Source organism: Daktulosphaira vitifoliae, unplaced genomic scaffold (genome assembly GCF_025091365.1).
Source record: "Daktulosphaira vitifoliae isolate Bord-2020 unplaced genomic scaffold, ASM2509136v1 Scaffold_4, whole genome shotgun sequence".
Classification (NCBI taxonomy): Eukaryota; Metazoa; Arthropoda; class Insecta; order Hemiptera; family Phylloxeridae; genus Daktulosphaira; species Daktulosphaira vitifoliae.
Genome location: NW_026099575.1, coordinates 3862791 through 3872593, shown reverse-complemented (window position 1 = coordinate 3872593; position 9803 = coordinate 3862791). Strand labels below are relative to the sequence as shown.

The window sequence follows — 9803 nt, the reverse complement described above, 5'->3', positions numbered from 1 at the left end:
ATCAATAACACTAATAACTTGTAGGAGCAATGTAGTGTAGTATTATAATTTATTATTGTACAAAATATCTTCCGGTAGAAAATCACCTGTATTACAAAAATAATAAAGTCTATGATCGTATCTATTTAAGTAAAAATATCTGAAATTATCTACTAAGTACGGTTTTAATTACTATATAATTATATTAGGTATTATATATGAATAACAAATAATTATAAACCAGGTAACTTAATATGTTTTAAAAAAGTAAAATAAACTCTTCTTAAAATTTGTAAACAACTTTTAAATGTCACAAATACAACACCATCATATAATACTTATGATTAATTAAAAACGTTTTTTTAATAACTAATGATAACAATTTATGAATTATATTATTCTTTAATAAACATCTTAACATTTTTTCTTAAGAATAATCAATGTGCAAGAACTACATGTATTTTATTCTATACGTAATAGCGTTTAAATAAACCCTTATGGGTAAGTAAAGAGCATTTTTCCTCAGGAAAAATGTCTAAGATATCTTTTGCCCACTTTCTTTCCAATTTTACATCTCCATATTTAACACATTCGAGTTTTAAAAATGCTTCAGCTTGCTCTTCAGTTTCAAAAGTGAAATAAAGAATACCTCTGAACTCTTTTGTCTTTAATTTTCTAGGGGTAACTTTGGTTATGTTAAAATCATTCAAAGATGCAGCATAATTCAGTAGCTCATCTAAAGTTGCTGTTTTAGGGAAACCTGTACAGTAAATAGATCGCTTAATCATTTCATTTAGATATTCGTCATCGGTAACAGGTACAACATTTTCAGGTTTACGTCTTATCTTGTCCTTATTTTCATTTACTTCTACAATACTGTTTGTAGCTTTCTGAATTGCATGAGCAATTACCATAGGATTCTTAGAAATAGAAGCTAATCGCTTAAAAGTTAATAAAACACTGATTTCAACCCAACCATCATCTGCTTTTAATTTATTTTGTAAGAATTTATCATATTTAATGTTTATGTCACTGAAATAGTACTCTATTTGCTTGAGAATTTTTGAATCGACTTCATCATTACCATTTTCAACACTGCGGGTGCCAGTTAACTCCATATTATCAACTAAAGTAAAAATTAATTAAAATAAAGTCAAAATTAGAACTACTTGGTATTTTATAATTTACACCATTTATTATTTAACTAAATAAATTATTTTTAATTAAATAATGTATACTTTAAGCTTAAAAATAGACATTTTCTTTACATTATTATGTTATAAAACGTTTAATTTTTTAATTTTTATTTAACGATAATGTGTTTAATTAAACGTTTTCATAATAATATTTTTAAGCTTTTTAATTTTATTTTGTTATAAAATTTTTTGTTATGAGAATGATTGGTATGTTTTTTATTAATTCTTTTTTAAAAATAACTTAATGTTTATTAAGAAATCCAATGGTTTTACTTAGCCAACCTATTTAAAATTCTTAATCTCTTCACTACTCTCAATACACAATATCAACCATTTAATAATTTCTCTTAAAAGTACATTCATTAAATATAACTGTAAAATATTATTATCCCTCTGTTCAACTTTATTACTTTTATAAACACCTAAGCGCTCCAAATTTGCACGTAACTAGTGTGACAAAAATATACAGCAACTTGTAAACATTTTTTTTTTAATGTATATAGTTCAAAAATAAGCTATCTTATGAAAAAAAAAAGTAAATAAATTCAATATAAAATAATAGATACAGTGAACTATTTTAAATTAAATTTTTATCAAATAAATTTTTTATGTTTTATTATTAAGAATCATATAGCATAATATAATACAATTTATCATGTAGCAGTGAGTGTACCCCAAAGTACTAACTCAAATGTTTCTCGTGGTAATAATGACCCCCTTCATAATACAATAGTATATGACACGACTTACGTCGCAATAATGTAGTCGACACTGATTTTAAGCGTAGAAACTCGAGGGCCGTTTATTAATGAGCTACAACAGGTTATTTATAAAAAGACGAACACAGTAATAATAATCTTCGCATAATATCGCGGCACTTTCGCTGGTGTCAAAAAGTTAGCACCGTTGATGGGGACGGTGCGCGGGTGCGGATCGGTTCATCGAGTCCGGTGGCGCGGCACGTCCTGAGTCAGTGGCGTACATCTTCGACGTAGTCACTTTGGCAACGGGAAGAAGACTCAACGTATCATTTGCGACGGGTCATCGTCGGCCGTGCGGCACTTGTTGGACTTTGCACCGTATGGCACGCGGTGATGGTCAATCAAATATTCATAGTGGGGCGACGGCTGATAAAGGTGGCACGAGTCGCGGGACATAGTGTATCACAAAGCGACGCGGGACCTTGTCGCATATTATGTCGTATTTATAAAATTCAATACCAAGATTATCCATAAACTTTGGCTTAACACTAAATGATATTATTTATCAATAACAGGAGATGATGATTAATTAATTACATGCATTATGTTTTGTACGAGGCAGCTAGACCGTAGGACGGCTAGTTGTGCGCCGCACTAGAATGCCGTTTTACCTTAAGCCTGTTTAAATCAATATTATTGTTACGGGATTGGGTCACCTAGGAAATGACGACTAACAGTACATCCCAATGAGTAACGAGAATAGACAATAATTAAATAACAAATAACCACATATATTAGAAATTCTTCAGAGTCTGATCTAATTTAAATTTCAAACCTTGAACCAGGTTGTACTAGTTATTTTTATAAGTGTATTATCCCATAATTTCAAATTTATTTCATAAATTACGTCCCTGATTCCATGTTCTATCATACATATCCTACCCCACCCGAAAAATATTGTTTCTTTACCGAATAATAACCATAGGTGTAGTATTTTTTATAACTAATAGTTATAAAAAATATATATAATATAATATAATTATATGATTTTTTAAATTTAATCAAGTATTTAATCACGGGGAATTTTCAAAACTATTCTTTGGTGTTTTTTTTTGGCTCTAGTGAGAATCGCTGTTTTGAAAGGATACTACTAGATCCTCACTTAGAATAAAAGCGCTCATAAGAAAAATAAATATAGTTTAAAATAACTAAAAAAAACACGCTTTTAAAGCACATCGAACTAAAAAGTTAAAAATAATTTTTAAAATAAGCTTAAAACAATAATGAACGAAAAATACTAGTATATTATTGTGATAAAAGCGTATTAATATACGAAACATATAGCACAAAGCACCCACGCTTTTGTCACAATAATACTTGTTTTTTTTGTCCATCTTCAGAGTGAAATGACTCTGCAATGAGTCCGAAACGTCAGAAACCAACTGAAAACATGGATATATCCTCAAGCACTTTGAGCAATGATTGTAGTTACTATCAATATCATGGTTGTAACGGGTAACGGGAAATCAGGGTTCGATTCTGGGGAGGAGTCTGAGAAACGGCTACCACATCCAAGGAAAGCAGCAGACGCGTAAATTACCCACTCCCGGAACATGGAGGTAGTGACAAAAAATGACGATACGGGAATCATCCTTTGTAATCGGAATGAATAAACTCTATATATCTTAATGAGAATAAAGCGTATTAATATATATTTTTAATATAAATTGATGACATGCACGCGTGTACGGGTACGATAACCAAAAATAAAATTGTACAGATTAGTTTTGCCGGCGTGTGTTAGGCAGGGTCGGGTGAAAGCGTTACGACAGTCTAGTCTCAATGTCATAGACGACGCGACACGTGCGCTTGGAGAGTTACACACAACCCACATACATGTGAAACTAATATAAGCGTGTTAAAATAATAATTATTATTATTAGAAAAAATTGCACAAACCATAATTTTTAATAAATAAAGTCTAATTACCGAATTTTGTGTTATATTACTGGATAATCCACTTAAGAAATCAAGAAGAATCTCTTCGTGTGTTTAACACCGACTAACGTATATTCTCGAGAAACCGATTGAAAATAAGACACTGGCCAAAGAAAACTAATTAAGTAAAATGATAAATGTGAAGTTCACGATGTAACGACCAACTGATACATTGGTCGGCTGTATGAATTCTAATTGTTATATTTCTAGGAAAACGTAATTAGCCGACCCTGAATTAATCATTTTTTTTTTCTTGGAGTTGTGTTTATGTTTATTATTTACTTTGCTCGCCTGGATTTCACTATCTTTATAGTTTATGTTATTTTGTAACTGTTTGTGCCTTTAAATTCAATGCACTGACTAAAGTCTCAATTTGTGCACCACCCCACTTGATTATATTATAATATATTATAAGCTATTTAAAATAAAAATCATCGAACATTCTTTAAGCATTATTTATTAATTTTATTTACTGTAATAATTCTGTCTGTACTGGTTCCCACTTTTTGTATCGATTGTATTGGTGTTTTTTTAATTAAAACACATAAAACAATAAATTATTCAAATATATCTTATTTTTTTTATAAAAAATAGCACATTTATTTATTTGTAGATATCTTATAAAAATAATTATTCATTTAACTTAATTAGCGAAAATCATAGTGTAATTTTCTTCTACATAACGTGTTTTAAAATTAATACTTAATACTTAAAAATTAATACTTAAAAGAGAACATAAGTTACACCGTATAAATGTTGTAAACATGTGATACTGTAATAATTGTTTACAAAAATTATAGCTAGTCCTTTTGTCATGATAAAAACTCGTTCCGATATTTATGTGAACTGACTATTAGTTGTTGACAAAATCATCAATTACAAGATAGCACATAATCGTGACTGTAAAATACCAAACGATATTTACTAGTTAACGATAAATTTATTTGAAAATCACAACTACCTTTACACGAGCGTTTTTAGGGTACTTGAATTTGTTTATATTTTTTACTTCTAATTGTTCGTCATTGGTGTTCATTGACTGGTTATTATCTATTCTTTGTGTAACTGTAGACTTTTCATTAACATATTTGTTGATAGTTTCATCTGTCAAGATGCACAAGCAAATATTATAATAATCATGTCTTTGATTAGCAAGTTCTAAAATTGAATTAAATAGTGGAGAAAAGTGTATAATTTACTTGCTGCATTGTGGTGATCATTAATTTTATCTTTTGAAGAATTTAATTGATTTGTAGTTGGCACAATTATTTCCTATATTTTAGTAGATAACACATAGTTACTATAATGTATGATAAGCAAACGACTGTTATTAGTTTTTTACTTTGTAACTGTCTTTGACAACATAATTTTTTTCTTCATTTTCGTTTAGCAAAGGTTGAGAAACGTTTATTTGTTCTTTGCACTTTTCTGGCGTTTTTTTCTGAATTTTTAAAGGCGGGAGCGATTCATGAAGCGTGTTTTTTATTTGAAAATTGTCAGCCTGTGGATCGTCTTCAGCAGGTTCAGCATGAACCAGAGTATGATTAGCCCCACAACTGACCTAAAATACACGAGAACTTATCAAGTTAACACATTTCTATAATTATATTTATAAAGGCATTATTTACCATTTGAACTTTTAATTGTCTGTTAACAAAATCAGTGACTAATACAGGTATCGAAGCTTTGTCAACCTCTACACAGAGTTTACCATATTTTCCATCACCACATGTAAATAATTTGCCGGAAGCTACAAAAGTTAATTTTATCTAAAATTTTTGAAAATACTGAATTTATTATAATTATCTTCACTATCAATGATTATAATGCGTTATTTTCAATAATACAAATCTCAAGCATAGTGAGTTTCCATTCATGGTTTTTATTTCAAAGAACAAGAAATTGTTGAATTCTTTATTTCATAAAAAAAAAATATGTTTTATCTTAATTTTTTTTAAAATTTTACTACAATGATATTTTTTTTAATTCTTAAAATAATTTGTAGTTACACAAGTAAGTAACACAAACCCGTTATGAAAGCCGAATGATTGTCTCCACATTTTATGCTGACTATTCTTTCGTTGGTTATTGAACAAGGGTAGAGATGTCCTTGAGACGTGACTCCTTTTAAACCTATCTGACCACAGTCATTGATACCACAAACAAACACTTTTCCTGAATCTATACAACAAAAATACATCATGTGAAACATATTTTATTTTAAATACTTAAAAAAATATTTGTTAGAATTATAACCATTTAAAGCGATTGTATGGTTTGCCCCACAAGACACTTGAATAATTCTTTCTGTAAAATCCACTTTATGAAGAGATAAAAAATCATGACCCAATTTACCATACTCTCGATTTCCACATGTATGTAAATCTCCAGTTTCTAAAAAACGTTAAAAAATATTTTTAATTTTAGACTTATTTAAAGAAGTATTTAAACTCAATCTACGAATAACAGAAAGGCAGTTAATCATTGAGATATTAAAGGTTCCCATTTTTATTGTTTTGGTATTTTTATATTAAAAATACGAAAATACAAATTTGAATAAAAGGCTAGAAAAGTTAATTATATTAAAACGTCTGTGGAGTATAGAAATTGTAGTTTGACATTCCCTCTAAAAACACAGTTTTTATTTAATAATAATATATTAATTATAAGTAACCATTAAAACAAAATTAAATGTCTGATGTACATATTCTTCTTTAAAATATTAAAGGAACTACCTCAGTTCATTATTAATATTAGTATTACTTGTGACGAATGCTGAATGGTTGGACCCACAAGATATGTATACAACTGGCTGGAAAATCGACACTATAGTTGGAGTCCGCACAGAAAATGATCCATTTGAACATTCGACACCCAATTGTTTTTCACTGTTTGATCCCCAAACATAAACATCTCCATTTTCTGTATCAATGTACAGAATTAAAAAAAATTGTATAACATATATTACACGCTTTCAACACAATAATACATTGAATATTTTGAGCTAGACAAATGCAGACCTATCAGAGCCGCAGTGTGATGTGATCCAGCCGCTAATTGAATGATATTATCGTCAAATTTTGTTATTTGAATGGGTATGCTACTACCATCAGTAGAAACTGGCTGTCCAAGTTGTCCATTACTGTTGTCACCAAATCCATAAATAACTCCGTTTTCTAGTTCAAATAAAAAAAATTGGTACCTCAAAATCAAAAAATATACTTCTTGCACTTTTTTTTAAACTATAGATGTTTTAAAATGCAGAAAATTCTTTTAAAAATTATTAACAGTAGCAAAATTTTGAAATTTTGAATTTTGTGGGATTTTTCAGATTTTAGTCTTTATAAGTTCAACTACTACATATATGGACAGACGTAAAAAAATAAACACGTGGTAAAATCAATACTTTCTCAGCTTCGCTTTGATGCCAAAAAGGGACGTATGTATTCAATTAAAATTTATAAATATGGATAATTGTTTGAATCAAAAACTGTTTTATTTTTAAAACATGAATTTATGTGTATTATTAATTTTTTTTAACACTTTATATATTCCTGCTTGGAATTGATTTACATTAAGGGGAGCTATAACCTGTGAAACCCCAAAATTGGCAAATATCTAAGGACTCTCATTAATTGCAGGCCGACACTGTATGTATAACTTGTATTTTTTATCATATCATTTAGATAACCTGTTATTAAAATGATATTGAAATCCTAAAAAAAATTTATAAACTTTAATAACTTGATTTAAATTCATATTTCTAATATATATGCTTAAGTAATTGAATTAAATTTTTCATAATACTTTCATTGTATCACTAAAATCGGTTTTCATATTGCATACCTGTTGAAACAATAGTATGTGACCGACCGCATGCTACATGCTTTATTTTTTCTGGCTTTAAACCTAAAATTAATTTAATAAACTTTTTTTAATTTCAAAAGTCAACAAATAACTTTCTAATCTTACTTTTCACACAATTGGGTTTATAAACGTTTTCTTTATGTCCTAATCCAAGCTGTCCAAAAGTATTTCTCCCAAAACAAAACACACGTCCATTTCCTAAAGAACAATTTTGAATAATAATACTATTTATGTATTGTAACATGTTAATAGAACATTAGGTTTTACTATTTTTTATGTTTATACAGGTATTTTATATTTATTTATGTATATAAAAGTGTCTTATGTACACGCCATGTGATTGATACGCTATATAATATTTTTAGGTGTATAAATCAAAATTCTGTCTGTTTTACTTAATATTATCAGTAATTTCAAAAAATAGACTGATCACTATTGTTTACAAGAAAATTGTTAAAAAAGGATTTTGAATTTTTTGTCAATAGAATTAAATTGTATTACATTTTTGTTGCCATTTACAATAAAAATCAAGAAATTAATTGATGCGTATTTTAACTGTTATCATATTTAATACAATAAATCAAACAAATATTATTTTGGTTTTTTTTTTTTATTACATATTTGAACTTTATACTACAATTTTTTTTATTAATCTTTATTGTACAGATTGTATATAAAACAAAAAAAATAAAATAATAGTAAAAATATTAGGATTATTTAATTTTTTTTTCTTCTTTATTAATATATACATATTTTGTTCCAAATAGATACAATATGAGTATTAGCTAAAATAAAAATGCGACATGAATACTTGACAAATAAAGCCACAAATTTAAGTGATTATTAGGATTATTTATTAAAAATAATATACTAGATTACTGTGTTTCATTTTTAATATCAGTCATTATTACATCAAGCTGATATTTAAGCTTTAAAATTATACAGAATGTTTTACTCCTAATTCAATATAAATATAAGAAATCAATGGATAGTAAACTTTGATGTATTAAGTTTTACACCTTGTAATTAGATTACTAAAACTTAGTGTTTTAAATAATGATATTAGCATTCATATAGTTTACTTTTTTATAAATTATACTTACGACAAACAATACCCGAATGTTCATCTCCACAACTTATCTCCACTACAGGATCGTTTCGGATAAAGAAGTGACTAGGAATATTATCGGCAAATTCACTTTTCCCATAAGTGAATACAGCGCCAGTTTCTAAAAAATTAATTAATTTTAACAATTTTTAATGTTTATTGTTGTGTTTAATAAAAACGACGAAGAAATAACTATTTATACATATATTTATGTAACAATATATTCATTTTTTTTTCCAAAGAAATGTTGCATTAGTAGAGCTATACTTTTCTTAACGACTCCAATGTAAAGTACCCGCCAAAATTTTTAGGCTGTTTGTCGGTAAAATCCAAGTCTAAAGCTAGTGCTGCCTATGTAACTGTTCTGATCCTAATTTCTCAATTAACATGATTTAAAAAAATCAAATTTCTAAGATACGCAGATTTCGAAGTATGTTATATTTTATGATTTGTAGTTATCATGGATATACAAACGCTTCACGCAGAAAATGTATTATACTCATACCTGGAATTAAATCTTCTTCGGTCATTTTGATTGTGGTGTATCGTATGACTGTCTAAATCTTGCTTACTAAATCTAAAGAATATTATACATTGGACTAGATAAACGATAGTGAATCGTTATAGATGCCAATACGACACACCAACTAGTGGTAATAGCCAGAGAAGTTTGGACAATACCGCACATAGTGTTTACGGTAGTTACACATGGTTGCCTAGCGAATGTCCGCTGAGGCCCAAAACATTTATTATCATTGGTAACTATAGATCGTCAGTACTTGACGTTCATTAAGCGAAAACTTACAAGTTTTATAAAAAAATACTATTTTTAATCATTATGGAATTTTAAGCTATAATAATAGGAGAGAAACTGTAACACCTCAAATAGTTACTGGTTATAAATCATACATACAATACCACAAATAAATTGTCACATTATTTAAAATTAAATTT

At 28.1% G+C, this 9803-nt stretch overlaps 2 protein-coding genes across 3 annotated transcripts; both read right to left on the bottom strand.

Annotated features, from left to right (window-relative positions):
* Nucleotides 1-341: 341 nt before the first annotated feature.
* On the bottom strand, nucleotides 342-4640 carry LOC126905515 (la protein homolog). 2 transcript variants are annotated; one of them, XM_050685253.1, is made up of 2 exons: nucleotides 4619-4640; nucleotides 342-1105 (listed from the first exon to the last, which is right to left on the bottom strand). In XM_050685253.1, the coding sequence occupies exons 1-2, from the start codon at nucleotides 4638-4640 to the stop codon at nucleotides 447-449; spliced, it is 681 nt and encodes a 226-aa protein (XP_050541210.1). In that variant the 3' UTR covers nucleotides 342-446. The 2 variants fall into 2 exon arrangements, with proteins under 2 accessions (XP_050541210.1, XP_050541211.1); XM_050685254.1 differs by lacking the exon at nucleotides 4619-4640 and adding an exon at nucleotides 1926-1973.
* LOC126905511 (X-linked retinitis pigmentosa GTPase regulator-like) lies at nucleotides 4300-9513 on the bottom strand. Its single transcript, XM_050685246.1, has 13 exons — nucleotides 9355-9513; nucleotides 8845-8970; nucleotides 7847-7939; nucleotides 7721-7783; nucleotides 6895-7050; nucleotides 6638-6796; nucleotides 6131-6268; nucleotides 5903-6055; nucleotides 5503-5624; nucleotides 5217-5435; nucleotides 5074-5146; nucleotides 4836-4978; nucleotides 4300-4774 (listed from the first exon to the last, which is right to left on the bottom strand). The coding sequence occupies exons 1-13, from the start codon at nucleotides 9377-9379 to the stop codon at nucleotides 4751-4753; spliced, it is 1494 nt and encodes a 497-aa protein (XP_050541203.1). The 5' UTR covers nucleotides 9380-9513; the 3' UTR covers nucleotides 4300-4750.
* Nucleotides 9514-9803: the final 290 nt, after the last annotated feature.